Here is a 17,595-nt window from a genome sequence, read left to right on the forward strand (position 1 = left end):
AGTGACATCTGTCGTCAGGAGTGCTAAGAAAAGAAAAGCTCTCGTCTGCAAGGAACTTTGATACCACACGCACACGCAAACCTCAACTTGCTCATATCATTGATCATCAAACATCTATGGAACCAACTTCAAAACGATTACTACATCTTCCTTTTCCGCTTTTCCGCATTATTTCTTCTTTTCTCTTTTAATTCCTATCGTTTCCCAGCCCGGCAGTTCATCCGTCCACCAGCAGGGCTCCCCTCGTCTTTCTCTGCTCTCGCCTCTCACAGACCATACAAAGCCTGTCCCAACCCCTGCCACAAAGAGAGGCTGTACAGTGGGAACGAACCACAGGCCACGCGACGTTTTTTCTTTTGTTTCCAAGGTTCAAGGTTGTCGCTTTGCTGCTCACTTCAGCTACTCTTGCAAAATGGATCTCTTGACTAATGAAGCTGCTGGATTGAAAATTGGACACGGATGGGGTCACGTCAGCCAAGTGGAGCTGCTTGTCATGGACTCGCGGATTCTGCCATTTTGCAAATTCGCAAAGCAAAAGAAAAAGCCGAATGCTACCATCTAACGAGACACAGCTTTAATGAGATGGACTCCCGATACGAGTTGCGACTGCATGCGGTGCTATTTTTCAAGAATGCCCAACTATGGTCTTTGCTTTTCAGCTCGATTAATTCCCCTATTCTGTTTGCCTCACCCGCCATCGCGGCGATAAGTTTGTTTGTCTGTGACCTGGAACCGAATTGACACTCAAGAGGCGAGCGAAAGACACACGGACGCAAAAAGGAAAAAAAAAAAAAAGAAATACTTTTTCACAAGTATTTACTCCGTGCTATGGCGATGCCTCCACCAACACAACGGGGTGGGATCCATCACCAGGGCTGCTAAAGCCAAGACGGCATTGTCCAGAACTTGAGCTAACAACAGGTTGCAAAACGTATTTCACCCCCTTAAACTCCTCTCCTGACGCTACAATCGCAAGACAAAACGGCGGCCAAAACCTTGTTCAACCGAGTTTGACATGTGTTCGCACCAGAGACGTTGAACGCCTTTTTTTTTTCTCCTTGCACCGGCCGGACTGAATCAGACACGGCCCGAGACACAAGACGACGCCTCCATATCAGCCAACAGCGGGACGGTCGTTATCTTGACGCCCACAACGCCACCGCTCTCTGCTGTCCTCACTTTAGTCTGCTGAATGTGGTTCTTGTCCATTCCAAAACCAAGGGCTGATCGCCTCTGTCATTCCCACAACCGCCTAAATCAAGCCCTTGGTGTGCCATCCCGCTAGAGCACACCACCTTGGACGCGACTTATTAACGACAAGCCAACGTGCATAAACACCATCTCGAGGACATCATGCTCGTCCCATTTATCGCTCTATATCAAACGAAGCGCATAACAGCAATCAAATACAATCCGGGGTGCCCGTTTCTCGCATAGATCTAAAGGTATGACTCATGGCTTGCAGTACTCATACGATGATTTTAGCTACAATCTGGAGAACCACGTTCCCCCCCTCGGCAGTACGATCTAAGTTCAATAATTACGAAAAATAAAAAATCAAGGCGAAACAAAACACCTCCTCTACCGCTACGTATCTGCCCACATCCCGCCTCCTCCAAAAGCGGGGAGAAAGGCAAATCCCAGACCCAACGCATGGTTCCCTCTGCAGATTGGCATCTTGCAGATGCAGTACATTCTCGTCGTCCTATCTTTCTCGTATCGCTCACTCACGCCAATCCAATCAAAGCCCAGCGATCCTCACCCTTTGCAGTCCCATATTCCGATCACAACCAGACATTTCTCAAAAACGACTCAGATCAAAAAGGATCGCCCCGTCAGCTCTCTTTTTTGGTAACAGCTGCACCCCTGCTGTCGATCCAATCCGCACTCGTCATAACGCTGCACATCAAGGGCTCGAATTAGAAATGATGAGTGCAGATGATGGTCGTGCTCCCCCTCACAAAAAGAGGGAGATTGCCGAGGCTGGGTTTTTGGCTGAAGGTGAATGTGATGTATCCCTTATGATATCATCGGAACCATTGCGCATGCAACCTCGGATCGTGAAGCTGAACCCGCGATTCCCGCCCACTACCTCCACCGTCGGTGAGATGGAAACCAGACGAAGGGACCACTATGGACTGTATTTCCTCCCAAGATCCCAAACATAAAATATACGTGCCCCAAATCTCATACCAAGATACCCGGACCGCAGTGGGTCAAAATGTGACGTTCTTCCACATCATCGTCGTTCTATTAATACCCGCACAATCTATCGCCTTGCTTTCAGCTCCTCAGCTCCACCCCGCGAAATCGGGACGGAATGCGACGTAGCTATGTTAAAGACTACCTAGTACCAAACTACCTCCGTATATTCCGCAGAACCCGGCACCAGCAATCCTTCCAAGATCCCGATCGCGCCGCCAGAACTGTCAAATCACGGTCAAGTTCCCCCTGCGGAGAAAGGCAGATGCACGAGATTGGAGCCCTTTTTTTTTTCTGTCGCAGAGCTTTCCCTTCCTGGGAGAAGATGGGGGAGCTGGTTTGGGTGGGATCCATTACAGCTAGGTGTAGATGACGTAGAGCTACAGAACAAGTAAATAAGTGAGCAAGTAAAAGATAACATGAGAAGATTTGTACAAGTAAAAAATAACATGAATCATAACATGAAAAGATTTGTACAAAATGGCACAGGTGTTATCTGTGCTGTTCATTCTTCACATACTATATACTATAGTATATATGCGTCATCTAGTTTTCGAGGGAAATGTCGTAATGTGTACATACAATCTTCAAAATGGCCATGCTCATCTAAAACAGACCCATCCCATCTCCATATCCTCCCACTCTGAATTCGCTCATGATGAAGATAACAAGATATATCACATCTCCATATCAATCCACTCTTAATCCGCTCATCATGAAAGATAAACCAAATATTCGACGCCATTTCAAAAACAGTGCTTCGGCACAAAACACAAATAATAGAGGGTAAAAAATGCCAAAGGCTTTCAAAACACATTTGACTGGGGGTATCGCTTCCCACATGCGCCGTAGTCGTCCCAATCCCATCCGTTTCTTTCCGTGGTATCATGAGTTACGAAAAAATGAACACACACACGCCCGCTAATCAACATCCCAAAACCAAAAAAAAAAAAAAATCAACGCCCAAATAGTAACCAGCAAATATAACGCCCATCTGAAAATCGCATAGGGGAAAATATTATCAAAATGACTTGAAAGCAAAACAGGGGATCCCAAAGAAATATCATGGTGTAGCTTCGGGGGAGAGCGATCTGGCGTTTACAGCCGCTGGTGTAAAGCCAACCATGTCCTTCAGCTCGACCTTGGCCTTGTCATTCTCAAACTTGTCTTCGCCTTCGTCCGTGTCGACGTGTTCGGCCACATCCAGTGTGTACAAGGGTTCAAGGGTCGCGTTTTTCTGAAGAAGGATCCATCGCTTCCACCACCACGGCAGCGTCTTGGTCACTTGGTACTTCATAAACACGCGAGTGGGCACCGCAAAGATGTAGTCCAGCTCTTCCAGCGTTCGTTGCTTCGTCTCTGGAAGCCAAAGGAAAATCATGACCAAGGCAATAATGTTAAAGAGCGCATACAGCCCAAACGAACCCATGACGCCCAACCTCGCAAGCATCAGGGGAAAGGTGATGGACAGCACGGCTGCCCAGAGAAAACAAGTCGCCACGGCAAATGCCATGCCTACCTCGCGGTGAGATAAGGGAAAGACTTCGGCCGCGTATGTAAACGGGACGGGTCCTTCACCGGGCGAGTAGAAGGCGGCAAACAGGTAAATGAAGAAGGCAACGAAGCCTAGATGAAGGCCGCCCTGCCCGGGGATCAAGTTGCAAAGCCCTGCTGCCAGCAGCGTCCACGCCATCTGCGGAAAGGTAAATAGGAGCAGAGATCGCCGGCCGAAGGTGTCAATCGTCCACACGGCGGGGAAGGCAAACAAGAAGTTGACCAGGCCAAACCCCCACGAGGCCAAGAGCGCCCCAGTGGTGCTCGCTCCGGCGTCTAGGAAAACGGTAGACGAGTAAAAGGCCATGATGTTTATGCCGCACATTTGCTGTGCAATCATGACCGTATGGGCTGCCAAGGTTGCGCGGCGGACTCGGGGGATGGTGAAGAGCTCAATGAATCGGCGGAGGTAGTTGCCATTGCCCATAAACTCGGCCTCGACTTCGAGCTGGACGTGAATGTAGTAAATATCACGGCCGGCCTGGACGGGGTCGTTCCGCAGGCGGAGCAAAGATCGCATGGCATCCCTGTATCTATTCTTCTTGATGTACCATCGCGGCGACTCGGGACAAAAGTAGATGAGGACGACGAGCGGCACGGCGGGGATAAAGGCCGACCCCAGCTGATATCTCCACGCTTCTTTGCCAATTCCCCTGACGGCGAGGTTGGCGCACGTCCCAAGAAAGATGCCAAATGCATTCCACAGTTGCCAACTCATGACGAGAGCACCTCGGATAGGGGCCGGCGAGTTTTCTGCAGCAAAGATGGGCACTGTTCATTGTATCAAGTCAGTTTTTCTGGATACGCCCGTATATGTGATTTGAAACAGCCTGATTTCAAGACTAGAAGAGATTAAGAAGGGTAACTCACCAGTAGATGCCTTTGCGCCCATCCCAACGCCCATAAACAGGCGGCATATCAACAGCCTAGGCCATGAATTGCAGAATGCGCTCGCTATCACCGGCCAGAGACAAAAGTTGGCAGCCACAAAGATGGCGCCCCGGCGGCCAAAGTGGTTATTCAAGGGATCTGACAACCAGCACCCGAGAAACGACGTGCCGATGTAGGGCGCGGCATTGACCAGGCCGACGATGAGCTTGTCATGGATGGTGTTGGCGCCAATACCGTACGCCGTCGGGAAATCGAGGTTTGCTCCGTTGGATCCGGTCTGATCCCAGCCCTGGACGGCGGCGCCGACGGAACATGTCACGACGGTCAGGAGCAAGGTCCAGGGAACGCGCCACTTGTGCAGAACCTCGTTGCGGAGGGCATCAATCTCGCCCTGACTGAGAGCCTCGGGGCCGGTGATGTCCTCATAGCCGGTGGGATCCTGGGCCACCAGCGCGCCCTTGCGGATGATGTCGCGATGGTCCTCCAGGTTCTTGGAGCGGCAGAATTCGTCGACGTCGGCCAGCAGAGTTCGTCGCGGGATGCCGACGAGTGGGTTCTTGATTCTAAGACACGGAGAAAAAAAAAGGGATCGGCAATTAGATGGGTTCCGGGATGAACGAATGGAGGGGCCTCTCACCACGTGGGAAAGACACGGGTGGGAGAAACATTTATTACTTACTTTGCCTCTGTGTTTGCATTGAGATTGACACGCTGCGACTTGCGGCGGTCTTCTCCAGCCTCGGCCGAGAAGGACGACGAGACATGATATTCATTCGAGGCTCTGCGGGCGAGAGAGAGAGATTCGGTCAGCAGGGGACTTCAAGACGAAAAAGACACAGTATATGGTGTTGATAAAGTGTCATTATCACATCACCATTCAATAAGAACAAGGACAAGACAAATCATATCCAGAGATAGCCTTCACATACATGGTAATCTCGTCGACCCGGCTTTGCGACGATGATGACATGGCGGTGATGGGCCACGGCGAGCAAATCCGGGGAAGCGTCAACACACACAAAAGATGTGGGGATCTTCCCGATCCCCCTCTGGCAATCTCTCGCTCGAGCTGCGATTGCAGAGGGCGGGACGGAGACGGGGGAGCGGATACGATACGTCGCAGCGAGTGGTGAGTTGGGTAGTGCGTGCAGCCTTGGGAAAATCGGCCCGGGGAGATTCTGGCTTTGATTCGAGGGCAAAACGAGACTCGAAAGAAGGGGGATGGAGAAGGACGAGCGAAAGAGCTGGAGAGAAAGCAAGGAGCAGACGCAAGTACAGTACAGTACAAACGGCTAGCCGGAGGGATTCAACTCTTTTGCGCGTAACAGAAAAGCCGGTTTGGTTATGGCTTGGGCGTCTGGTCTGATCCGGTCCGGTCTGGTCCACCTGGCCGCTTCGTTTTTTGTTCCTTGGACGTGGAGAAGCACCAGGAAGGCCAGGTGGAGCGCCAATAGTATGGATTGTACAGTGCTGTATGGATGTAAAAGCAGGTACAGGCAGTAATTAGTAGTAAGTCATGGAAGCAGGATGAGTGAGTTTTGGGGAGCAAGAGGGAAAAAGGCTGGCTAAGGAAAAGAAATCGGGCTAAACCGCTGAGCAGTGCAGTGGCGCCAGAACGATCAGAGCAGCGAACACACTGGCTGGGAGGCGAAGAAGAAAAAGCACGAGAGTAGAACCCCAGAGCGAAGCAAATGTCACACAGTGAGAGTGAGGCTTCAGGCCAGTTGAGTGGCATTGGCCCCAAAGGACTGGGGGAATCGCATGGGGGGATGGGATGGAGCCATCCATGGGCCGCTAGCAGGGGTGGCGAGGGCTTTGGATTTTTCCAACGCAAAGGATTCCATTTGGTGCGAGTGCGCAGGCGATGCGCAGCGCAGTCTGTGGCCATGGCTCACTCTGACGCCGTCCGTCGGAAGACCAGGATGAGAGGATGGAGGCGCTTTTTCCTTTCCATTGAGTTTGTCGAGGATCCGGGGTGAATTGCCCGCAAGAATAAGAAAATAGAACATTGAAGGAAAAGAGGCTTCTCGGCGTCTCCGAAAAAGAACAATAGGCTCAGCCAAAACACGTGGAACCGGCACGCGACAAGCCGCTCCCCAAAGACAGAAAAGGCGACATGGAACAAAAACCCAAAAGTCTCAGTCAGAAGGAGGCCAAGTTTCTGAGGCGAGACCAACTGCACTGTACGAGTACCGAAGCAAAAGGAAGCAGAGCACGAGTAAGAGTCAAGCCTTTTGCGGGGATCCGTCTCACCAAACTGGGTGTCGCTTCTCCACAACTTGTCCCTCGCCCGCAAGTCGCGGCCACTCACAGCGCCAAATTTGCGCCTCCCAGGGGGCCGGTTGGTGTCAGTGTGCATCAATACAGTACAATACAGTGCGAATATTGAAGTTGGGGGCTCCAGCTGTCAATAGCGGTTGGTGGCAAGCTTACAGTGTTGTACTGTGGCAGCGGCCTGAGCAAGTGCCTGTAAAGTGGACAGGACGAGCGGCATTGCCCAGACCATCGGAGCGGAGTGTTGCAGTGAGCGATCCCATTAAATTGTACTGATCAATGCTGCTGCAACCCCACGAGTGGGCAGACCAACCAACGCTTTCAAACTGCCGATCTCGAATTAGCACTTATGTGAGCTCTCAAACCTGTAGTTCCCATCAATCGATGTATACAGTATATATCCACAGGTTATATATAGCATAACAATAACAATATAACAATACCTACATGTTAGGTAGTAAATAGTAATTTGGGGAAAATACATTCCAAGAAACAGTCATAAAAGGCTAAGCACAGCTTCCATCTCACCACCCGCAACACCCATCGTTTCTAGAGCTTCATCTAAAACCCGGGGCGACGTAATTATCTGACAGCTCCATGACACTATCGAACCTTAACCTTAAAGGTGGCCCGATGTTTTATAGACGTTCTTGGCATTGCATAATAAAGCAGCGCATAGTCCATCAAATCCGCCCTATTTCAAAGACAAAATATCATTTCATTGTACGTTCCTAAGTATAACATCATCAACCGCTTTGTACTATACTACTGGCAGCACAAGAACACTTCCATCCATACTAGGGGGGTTCTAAAGGAAATCAAGCTTCTTCCAATCATAATCAGTATCACTTCACGTCACATCACCTCACCAGCTGTTCCAGTGTACTCATACTGAGCCGCCGCCCACTCACTCACACAGCTCAAGAGCAGGTATCCGGAACATAAAGACCAACACGTCACCCTCCTCGCTCACTTTTGCTTCCCCTAATATTTCCTCCGCAAACCTCAAACTTCACGGGCGAACAATCTCCCAAGGTGACAAACATTTGCTCCTCTCACATTCCAGTCACTCCACAAAGACAGCATGAGCATCCAAACGCAAAAAGTCAAACCGAATTCAACAAGGCCTGCAAAAAGCCCTCTCGTCATTTCTCAGCTACCTACACCAGTAGCAGCCTAATGCAATTGATATCCAAAAACATGACCAAATGATTGCGGTCACAACGCCATTGTGCAGAGAGGCTAGCCAACAGCTCCCAGCTTGATATACCTTTGGAATAAGGAGGTTCCGTCCGTCCTTCCATGCCGTCGCCAAGTGTGTACCCATGTATGTATACCCTAAAAAATCTCATTACCCAGTTTCCGTTTCCCCCCTCCGTATCATGCAACAAAAAGGGCGCCGGGATTCCTCACCAAATGAGAAATATGAATGACATGAAATGAAAAGAAATGGCAGAAGAAGAAAAAGAAGAAGAAGAAATAAAGAAGGGAAAAGACCAAATGCAAATAGGTATCGTGTGGGTGCGTTCAGGTATCTCTCCTCATCGACTCCATCACCTTGTTCTGCATCTCAAAGAGTTCCCGGTCACGCTTCTCTATCTCGTCCATGAGAGCACCATACTTGGCCTGCCACTGCTCCGATGTCAGATTCCCTGCCGTCGACGGGCCGCCTTCCTCCGACGTCCCGACAGACTCTCCCGGCCCCGGCTTCTTCCACATCGTAACCGGCACGCTATGAGTCATGGTGAACTGCCCCTTGAGGTGGCCAAACCGATACTGCCAGTCGAAATAATAGGTGTAGACGCCCTCCGAGGTCTCGACCCGGTAGCACCTCGGGCGGTTGGTCATGAGCATCTTCGCGCCGCACAACGCCGCCAGGTTGATCAGAAACGCTTGAGACGACTCGGCATTCTTGTACATGTGCTCCACCGTGGCATTTACCATGGCGGTGCACTCGTCCATGCCAGCAATCTCTTGCTGGTTACCATGGGGATCCACCCAGTCTGAGTTGTGCAACACATGCGTAAAGTAGGATATGAGCCCGTCTACATTGGTACGATCGTCCAAATCCTCAAAGAAATACTGAGGCACATCCTTGTTGGACGTTGAGCCAGCTTGGCTGGTAGCCCCAGCAGAGGGTGGAACGGCGCTGGTCTCGTATACTCCCGCTACGGGCGGCTGCGAGAACGGATCCCACCCATTAGCCTGCGGTGCAGGCGGTGCCTGAACAGGAATTCCTTGGAGCGGCGGAGGCTCGTTTGCCGGTAGGTCGTTTACGGGGACCATGGGCAGCGGTGGGGGGAGCGGTGGCGGCAGCGGCGGTGTTGCCAGCCGAACTATGCCTCCCTGCCTCTCGGGAACCTGCAGAGAAATAGCAGGCCGAGCAGGTCTGGCGTTGTCGAGCGGGTTGATGCCCACGCCGGCCACGGGGAGGTTAGAAGACGCAGGGGCCGCAATGATGTGCACCTGTGACGGCGCCCGTGCTTGTACAGGCGACACGGCATCTGCGCGCGGAGCAACGACTTGGTTGCGAATCTGTGGGTGCATCTGAGTCACATCGGGAGTCATTGGTATGCCTTCCTTGGGCATAACGGCCACGGGGCCATCAGATGGATTGCTGTCGGGGGTCGGGGCCCACGATGTCATGGGCGGAGGGTTAGGAGGAGAGGGCTCCACGGGCGTGCGATTAATCGGGGGCCTTCCCCTTGGTTTGACGCTGGCGTCAGCTCCTCCAGGCTTCCACGCCGAGGATACGTTTTTGGGTCCCCGCCTATGGGTGGAAAGCTTAGGCTTGGATGGGGAGATGGCAGACCGGGGCTCCAACGCATCGTCCCAAAAGGAGCTCCTGGTTGAGGGTGTTATGGCGGAATTAGGGTATCGAGAAAGCGGAGTCTGCACGGAGTCGTTGAAGCCCCAAGCAACTGCGGCGCCGGGTCTCGAGGGATCCATCGGCACGCCCTGGGCTCGTGCATCTGGATGCGCCGACCACGTCGCCCGAGGACCATCAATTGCAGATGGAGGTGATAGGCGCTGTCGCTGAGCCACCGGAGAGTCGGTCCTGTCGTCCGCCTCGGGCCTCTTACGGCCCCTCTTGGGACGAATATGGGGTAAAAGAGCCCTCAGGGCCATGTCATCCTCGATGGCAACGCCATCACGAACAGGCTGTCCTGTGGGATTTGGGTCGTCTGGAATCTCAGTCCAGTAATCGTTGCTTATGCCCATGAGGTATTCGAAAAACGCCTTGACATGCATAGAATTCATCCATTTCTAAGGCATGTTAGTGGCTCATCACCATTGACTAAATAACGGAGATGACGGCGGGAAAAGACAATGAAGAGCGCACAGGCTGCCGACGAGGACATACCTTTAAACGGACGCCGTACTGGGCAACCTTCTGGGCGCTTTCGTCCTTGGACAGGTCCGGTGGCTCGACGCCGAGCCTAGTGGTGAGTTCGGTCCATGTCTTGATCTCCTTGCGGTAGAATCTCTGGACCAGGTCGAAGATGAGAAAGGGGCTGAAGCTCTTGCCTCCACTCTTCGGGGGGTTCGCAAAGGCCTCTCGGAGGCTCTCGGTGTCGGCGTCGAGCGGCAGCGCCGGGTTGCAGTAAAAGATGAAGCGCACAAAGGCGTCCTCGAGGGTGTCGGGCGTCACGTTGCGATCGGGCAGGGAGGACCGCTGGACCATGGGGCGCGGGTTTGAGACAGCCATGTTGGTCTGCGTCGCCATGGCTTGCGGAGAGGACATTGTTGCAAGAGGCCGTGCTGAGCTCTCATGTCTTTCTCTGCCCGTGTCTCTGTGTCGCTATCGCTGCCCGCAATGCCTCTCCCTCAGCGACGGCCTCTCCGTCTCCGTCTCCCTCGGCTTCTCGTATATCGTCTGTAGCCTCTCGTCGCCTGTTGTCGGTGCTTTTGTCGTCTCTCCCTTTTCCGCGGAATCGTTTCGTTCAGACGCGCCCGCAGTCAGTTCGGCTACTTGACCACGAGCAGGGCACTAGGACATGGCGCAGCTTCCCGACAGCGACGCATCAGCTTCAGTCCAGGTACTGTAAGGCACGACAACGGGGGGCAATGATGCGGACGCCTGGCGGTCAAACGGAGAACCAATTTCTCGTAGACTGTCGAAGATACGGATTTGCTTCAAGGGCAGAGCTGGAGCGAAAGCCCAAGTGCAAACATGACGTTTCGCGGCGAGGAGCGTGGCTCGCTAGTCGCCTTGCCGTGGCTGAAATCATTGGCGCAGCGGCACCCGCCGGCGACAGTGCGCAGGGCTAAATATAGCACCGGAACATGCTAACGAGGGCGGTTGAGCTGCAAGCCCAGGGAGGCGAGACGATCCCACGTACAGTAGTAGCTTGTGATTGATTGATTAATTGCCGTGTTCCTTGCTTGCTTGCTGAGATGGCGGTAATCATCGTGCTAGCTGTGCTATTTTGATTGATTTGATTTGATTTGATTTTGGTGTGCGCCTGCAGGTAAGTTTAGCAGCCAGGCTAATGTCCGATGCATCTGCATATTATCACATCCATACGAGTACTACTAGCACTATGTTGCACATCATATCCCACGGACTGCCAAGGTAGGCAAGTAATAGTAAACGAAACGCTCGCACATTGGCAGTAGTCTAAGACCAAGGTTAATTCAGCAACGCAACTCTGGCGCCGCCACAATTCCAACAGTCCCAATTCCTCGGTCTTGGTGACGAGTTGATTCCCTCGAGCAATGTGCGAACATCTCCCCTCGCGCACGTTGCACGCACTAAAAGCCCGCGCTAAGCCTTCGGAAAGAAATGGGCTGGGACAACTGACAAGTCAGCTCACAGCCGTTTTTGTCTCGCATCTCGGTCGGGAAGAGGGAAAACAGGAGACTTTTGCTAGCTGGCCGTTTTCAATTTCCTTCTGGATGGACGGGCAAGTGTACCAGCAGCAGCCCCCCCCCCCCCCCTTGGCACTTTTTTTGGGTGGTTTGGCCCAATCATGAGACGCAAAGGCGACTGGAGAATCTAAAGGAACCATGCACAACATCCCGTGCGGACAGCCAATGGGAGCGTGGGGATTTTCTTGAATGAGAGCTTCTCCTTTTTCTTGCTTCCCCGTGTTTAATTTGTGGCTGATAGTATCTCCATGGTGGATGAGGGAATATAGCAGTTGGGATCATGTATGAAGGGGTTGATACAGCTGCTAGCTACCAGAATTAGTTGGAAGAGGTTAGTACTACTAGGTGCCTGTAGTAAGCACCAGATATTAGCATGATATGTTAGTAGCGAAATGAGGAAGAAGAAGCAGTGAAGAGGAAAATGAATGCTTATCGCAGCTATGTATGTACATACTTCACCCTATCAGCTATGACGCAAGCTGGTAAGACATAAGACGGGGGATTTTCCTACCGCCCTAGAGAGCTGCAAGTACGTACCCGTAATATTAAGCAGCAGACACGGAAAAAGCCGTCTGCCCCAGCCAGAGTGCGATGAATCTCATATCTGGGGCGCAAATCACATGGAGATCATCTGGCTCGGATATCTCGCCTAGCTTACCTACCCAAGCTACCCTGAAGGACAAAGGACAAATATCGGCATCTTAGAATTCTTTCCCACATCCTCCATCTCGCTTGGAAATGCGAGGAAGAAGAAAGAATAAGTTGAAAGCACGTTTTCTTTTACTCAGATCATGCCATTTCGGATTCCAGCGGCAAAAGAAAACAAAAAGAATACCTTACTCGTACGAGAAGCAATCCAACAAAAAACCCCAAAGTGGGGAAAAGCATAGGTCCCTTTGAAGTAGTAGCGGAAGAATCCATCGACGCCTTGTTTCTGACCAAAAGCTGCCGGGCACACCTGCATGTGTAATTATTGCAATTACTCATTCCCAGAGCGATCGTAACGGGAAATATCTTCCTTAGCCGTCGCGGTCACCTCGGTAGAACCTTAGACCATTGGGCATGGTTTTTCGTTACCGCACGACCATCCTCCCACCAAAATCTTGCACCATCGCCGAGGCTGGTTCCCACAATAATTCCAAAGGATCACAATTACTAACCAGACGCTGCTGAATTAGGCTTTTGCGTAGCCCCTCCCACCGGCAGCTCCACGGGAACACCAACATCAGCGTATGAGTACAGCAGATATGTACATACAAAGAGCGGCTAAATCCGGCAATTGATGCTCTAAGCTTCCAGCTTGTGAAAAAAACTGGATCACCGCGCCCGCCCTGCGAATGGCGATTGGGTTTCGCATCAGGAAAATGATCCCGTTTCGGCGAGCGTGGTTTAGTAAGCCGTACGCCTTACAAATGGCTTCCAGCGAATGAGTGGGGGTTGCTGTGACGTGCTCGCAGTAACGTCGAGCCACTCAGCATCATGACGGTAGTTTGGATTTGAAATCGAGCGGCCGATACCTGTCGCGTGTATATATATATATATATCTTACGGAGTATAGAATTCGAATACCAATATTATCTACAATCTACATCTCAATCTCAGCGTGGGCATTGAATAGCCAAAACAATTATATATATATACCCTCTTACAACTTACAACCACCATACATACAAATCCTCAACCCCGCCATTGAACATCCAAAACACCAAGGCAATAAACACCCCATATCACCACACATATAATATAATACAAACAAACACAGCCATGGCCGTCATCTCCAGCATCCCCCGCGGCGACGTCACCGCCAACCTCAACTACTACACCGCCCCCGCCGACGGCTCCGCGCCCTACAACCTCGTCGGCGACGACCACCCCAAGGACCTCGCCCGCCGCAACTACGGCGACGACTTCCACGACGTCGTCATCCACGACATCCGCGGCTCCGAGTCCAGCTTCACCCTCGACAAGGACGCCTTCCAGCTCATCCAGGGCGTCCCCGCCTCCGCAGAGCAAGATTTCGTTGAGGATACTTCCATCCAGAAGAAGTACTACCCAGAGGTCGAGAAGCTGCTGTTGGAAAACATCCCCGGCGCCGATAAAGTCTACATCTTCGACCACACCATCCGCCGCTCTAACCCGGATGCCCACCGAACTCCCGTTTTGCGCGTGCACATCGACCAGACCGCCGCCTCCGTCGAGAAGCGCGTGCGCCGGTACTTCCCCGACGAGGCCGACGCTTTACTCCAGCGCCGCTACCGCATCGTCAACGTCTGGCGGCCCCTGAACAAGAACCCCGTTGAAGCGAACCCCCTAGCTGTGGCATCTACTTCCACGCTTGACGAGAAGGACGTCATCCCCATCTCGCACCGCTACTCGGATGGTTACATTGGCGAGACGGCGGCCATCAACTACAACCCGAACCAGAAGTGGTACTATGCTAGTGGCATGACTGGTGATGAGCGTCTGTTGATTGAGTGTTTCGACAGCGAGTCATTGAAGCCGGGTTCTGGTATTGGCGGACGTGTGCCTCACACTGCCTTTACTGATCCCAGGACGAGAGTAGATGCCGAGGGCCGCGAGAGCATCGAGGTTCGTGCTTTAGTTTTTGGTAACTAATGGGGGAAATATGTTTTCTGTTTCTGGGTTAGAGTGTATGCATGTATGGTAGATGGTGTCACTTTTTTCTTTTGTGTTGGGTCATATTAGCGTTGCACAGATGAGACAAGATTGCGAATATGTAATAACAAACAGTCATTTCCCTTTTATTTCGTATCTCTGCCTCTGGAACTCCCTATCGCGTGAGAAGGACCTGCCGCCGACAGTGACTGTAGCATTGAACCTGGGATAACAATCCATCCAGGCCGATAAAGCAAAAAGAAAAAAAAAAGAAAGAAGAGCAAAAATGATGGATAAGAAAAAGAAGAGACGAGAAGAGAAAGCGTTCCTAACTTTCAATCCGCTCCCCCTTATTGTCTTCTCAAAAGGCCGTCTCCACCCCCAACTCGATCTAAGCATTACTGTATAACAACAGCAGGCCACTCCCGACCCGATCCCCCTCCTAGCCACCATACGAAAAGAGAAAAGATCGAAAGAAAGATGGAAAAAATGAAAAAAGATCATCGTGTATAAAACGAGGAACTTTGAGATACAATGACAACGAAAAAAAGAAATCCAGATACCATCCCTCTTTGATACCCCAAAGCAGCCGTGACTGGCCGCAAAAAACAACCAAGTACAACACATCAAACAGCAGCAGCAGGAATATCAGAAAATAAAAAGCAAAATGAAAATGAAAATTGGAATTGGCATACAAACAACAGAAAGAGAAACTTTAGGTATGAGAGTGAAAGAAAAGAGAAAACAAAAAGAAAACACACAATATATGCTGCTTCTCCAATGCCCCCCTTCCAAGAGGGACAAGATATAGATAGGTCGAGGTATAAAAAGAGAAAAAACCGGGACGCCAGCCGTCGCTTCGCCATGCCGTGAAATGCACATATTCCTTTACTCTTTTCCCGTTTTTGCTAGCCCCCTAAAATGTGACTTTTTTTTCGTCTGCCTTGTTGGTATAGAGGCAGTGTGCATGCGGCTCAATTCAGTCAAACCCAATGACTGTGAACGAATGGGGCTTGAGTTCAACCTCGGCGACCTTTCCCACGACCGCTACCGCTGGTGCCCTGGCGGCTCATGGCAACGCCACCGCCCTGAGCGCTGCTCTGTCGGCTCATCGGTACTGCGGCTGCCGACGATAGAGCGGCTAGGGAGAGACTGGCATGAATTGGGCTGGGTTGATCGCGGATGTTGCTTGAAGGAATGCCAAGAGCGTCACGGAGGTACTCTGGGTCGTCGCGGGCAGCACTAGTAAAGGCGACATAGCGACCCTGGTGGTACGGGACGGCCACAGCCTCGAGGATCCTTCGCAGGCCGCTGGGCGCATCGAGGTGGGCGCCGGGCTTGTGGCTCTGGTCGTACTGCTTGAAGAAGCCCATGACGGAGAGATCGGAGGCAATGTCATCCTGAGACAGAGGCACGGGGAAGTTCTGGTCGGCAGACCGTGGGTACGGCTTGAGGTACTGCTGCGGCACTGGAGGCGGCATCTTGGGCGGCTCTTGGGCGTGGATCAGATCCAGGTTGGCCGGGAGCTCAAAATTAGCAATGCCCTCGATGCCCAGGATCTTGTCGTCCAAAAAGTTCTGGTTCGCGCCACCCCTAGTGCTGCGAGTTGCGTGCGAGACCTGGCGCTCCATCATGGGGGCGGCAGAAGGCTGCGAGTCGGCATCGTCCTTGTCAATGTCGTTGCCGTCGCCGTTGCCCGAGTCGCTACCGTCGGGAGAAGAGGCAGTGCCATTGGCGCGGTTGCGTAGCACATATTGGTGAGCAGCCAGGGCGGCCGTGTTGTAGTGGAGAGACAGCTCCTTGTCAGTGAAGAGCTTGTCGATGCTGTAGACGGGGCCGTTCTGCTTGGCAGCGGCGCGCGCCTTTTCCGACTGCCATAGCGGCGTCGTGCTGTTGGGATCGAGAGCTCGCCGCGAGGGCACCGGCGATCCGTCGTCCTCGCCCTGGTTGCGCTTGCGCTTCTTGCCGTCGGCGTAGACCTGGAGATCTTCGGCATCTTTGCGCAGGCGAGTCGCCCGCTTGCCATGGGCACCGCCGGGGCTGGCGGGGTTGGTGAGGCTGAATTGGTTTGGATTGAGCAGCAGGGCGTTGGAGTCGTTAATCTCCAGCACTTCCTTTTCTCGGTTCAGGCGGTTCTTCTTTTGTGTGAGGCTGTTGATGAGCCGATCGCGGAGCGTCTCGGTCAGAGCTCGGTGCTCCCGCTTGGCCGTCTCGACCTTGTACGCGTGCGTGTTCTTGTACTCTTGCACCTTGCGTTCGTATTCGTTCTAGTTTGACAAAGGCCGACATGTGTTAGCCGGCGATTATAAGTGACGCCATGATGCAGGGCAGGGCAGGGTTCCAGAAAAATAGGGTTAAAAAGCAAAAGAGGAGAGAGGGAAAAGTATGATGTCTTGTCTCGTCTCTCTTGCCGTATTCGTGTACATGTGTATGTGTGTGCGTGTGATTCTACTCACCTTGGACTGCACCAGCTGGAAATCGCGAATCTCAATTAGATCCTCCACCTCGTCAATGAAGTCTGGGAAGCGGATTCCCGCCATGTCCATGAGGCTCCGGGCGCCATCGGCAAGCACCGGCGGCCCCTGGGCCTGTCTGTGTTCCTGAAGCAGCTCGGCGGCCTTCTCGAGGGCGTTGGAATCATACGGGTCGAAGCGCTGGACCAGGCCGACCTCGTACTGGATTTTCTGGAGCTGGTCGCGGTACGTCAGGTCTCGGTCGCGCTGCAGCTTGTCGTTCAAGGCAGACAGACGGTCGGCGAGAGCCTGGCGCTTGCGGTCACGCTTGGATTGCGAGGCTGCTGCTGGAGAGGGCCGATCCAGCTTGACGCCCACGGCGGAGGCGATTCCTTCGCTCGCCTCCATGGCGGATCAAGGGAGCAGAGCGAGAGAGGCTGAGAGAGAGAGGCTGAGAAGAAGCGTGGATGTCGTCTGAGAGTAGTTTTCTGCTTGAAGCTAGTAAATAGTGTGTATGAAGAGAATCTGCAGACGGCACAGAAAAGAATAAGCAGCTCGAGTGAGAGTAGCCGCGAGCAGAGGTTTTGCGTAATGGCATGCAAGTCGACTGGTTGTGAGGTTTCGGAGCAAAAGGCTGGCTAGGGTCTTGCGTCTAAGTCCCGGGGGTGTTAGTGAGTGGTGTGGTTCTGCCGCCTTTTTATGGATTTTCTCAGCGCCAGGTCAGAGGCGCCTC

General features: G+C 52.4%; 5 protein-coding genes across 5 annotated transcripts; 1 reads left to right on the top strand and 4 right to left on the bottom strand.

The window, feature by feature from the left end:
* Window positions 1-2,690: 2,690 nt before the first annotated feature.
* On the bottom strand, window positions 2,691-6,180 carry V8C40DRAFT_254198 (uncharacterized protein). Its single transcript, XM_083217770.1, has 4 exons — window positions 5,577-6,180; window positions 5,327-5,428; window positions 4,627-5,210; window positions 2,691-4,527 (listed from the first exon to the last, which is right to left on the bottom strand). Exons 1-4 carry the CDS (start codon window positions 5,615-5,617, stop codon window positions 3,266-3,268), a joined length of 1,989 nt encoding a protein of 662 aa, XP_083069611.1. The 5' UTR covers window positions 5,618-6,180; the 3' UTR covers window positions 2,691-3,265.
* A 2,268-nt stretch (window positions 6,181-8,448) lies between these two features.
* Window positions 8,449-10,666, bottom strand: V8C40DRAFT_277079 (ARS binding protein 2-domain-containing protein; the record flags this gene model as incomplete). The annotated part of the gene is made up of 2 exons (XM_083220926.1): window positions 8,449-10,188; window positions 10,286-10,666. 2 exons carry the CDS (start codon window positions 10,664-10,666, stop codon window positions 8,449-8,451), a joined length of 2,121 nt encoding a protein of 706 aa, XP_083069612.1.
* A 2,520-nt stretch (window positions 10,667-13,186) lies between these two features.
* V8C40DRAFT_81784 (uncharacterized protein) lies at window positions 13,187-14,476 on the top strand. Its single transcript, XM_083223473.1, has one exon. It carries the CDS (start codon window positions 13,558-13,560, stop codon window positions 14,407-14,409), a length of 852 nt encoding a protein of 283 aa, XP_083069613.1. The 5' UTR covers window positions 13,187-13,557; the 3' UTR covers window positions 14,410-14,476.
* Window positions 14,477-15,232, bottom strand: V8C40DRAFT_81783 (uncharacterized protein). Its single transcript, XM_083223472.1, has one exon. It carries the CDS (start codon window positions 15,034-15,036, stop codon window positions 14,545-14,547), a length of 492 nt encoding a protein of 163 aa, XP_083069614.1. The 5' UTR covers window positions 15,037-15,232; the 3' UTR covers window positions 14,477-14,544.
* Window positions 15,233-17,512, bottom strand: V8C40DRAFT_81782 (Sds3-like-domain-containing protein). Its single transcript, XM_083223471.1, has 2 exons — window positions 16,866-17,512; window positions 15,233-16,676 (listed from the first exon to the last, which is right to left on the bottom strand). Exons 1-2 carry the CDS (start codon window positions 17,268-17,270, stop codon window positions 15,429-15,431), a joined length of 1,653 nt encoding a protein of 550 aa, XP_083069615.1. The 5' UTR covers window positions 17,271-17,512; the 3' UTR covers window positions 15,233-15,428.
* Window positions 17,513-17,595: the final 83 nt, after the last annotated feature.

Source organism: Trichoderma camerunense (assembly GCF_050948025.1).
Source record: "Trichoderma camerunense strain CBS 138272 chromosome Unknown V8C40scaffold_18, whole genome shotgun sequence".
In the NCBI taxonomy this organism is placed as follows: domain Eukaryota; kingdom Fungi; phylum Ascomycota; class Sordariomycetes; order Hypocreales; family Hypocreaceae; genus Trichoderma; species Trichoderma camerunense.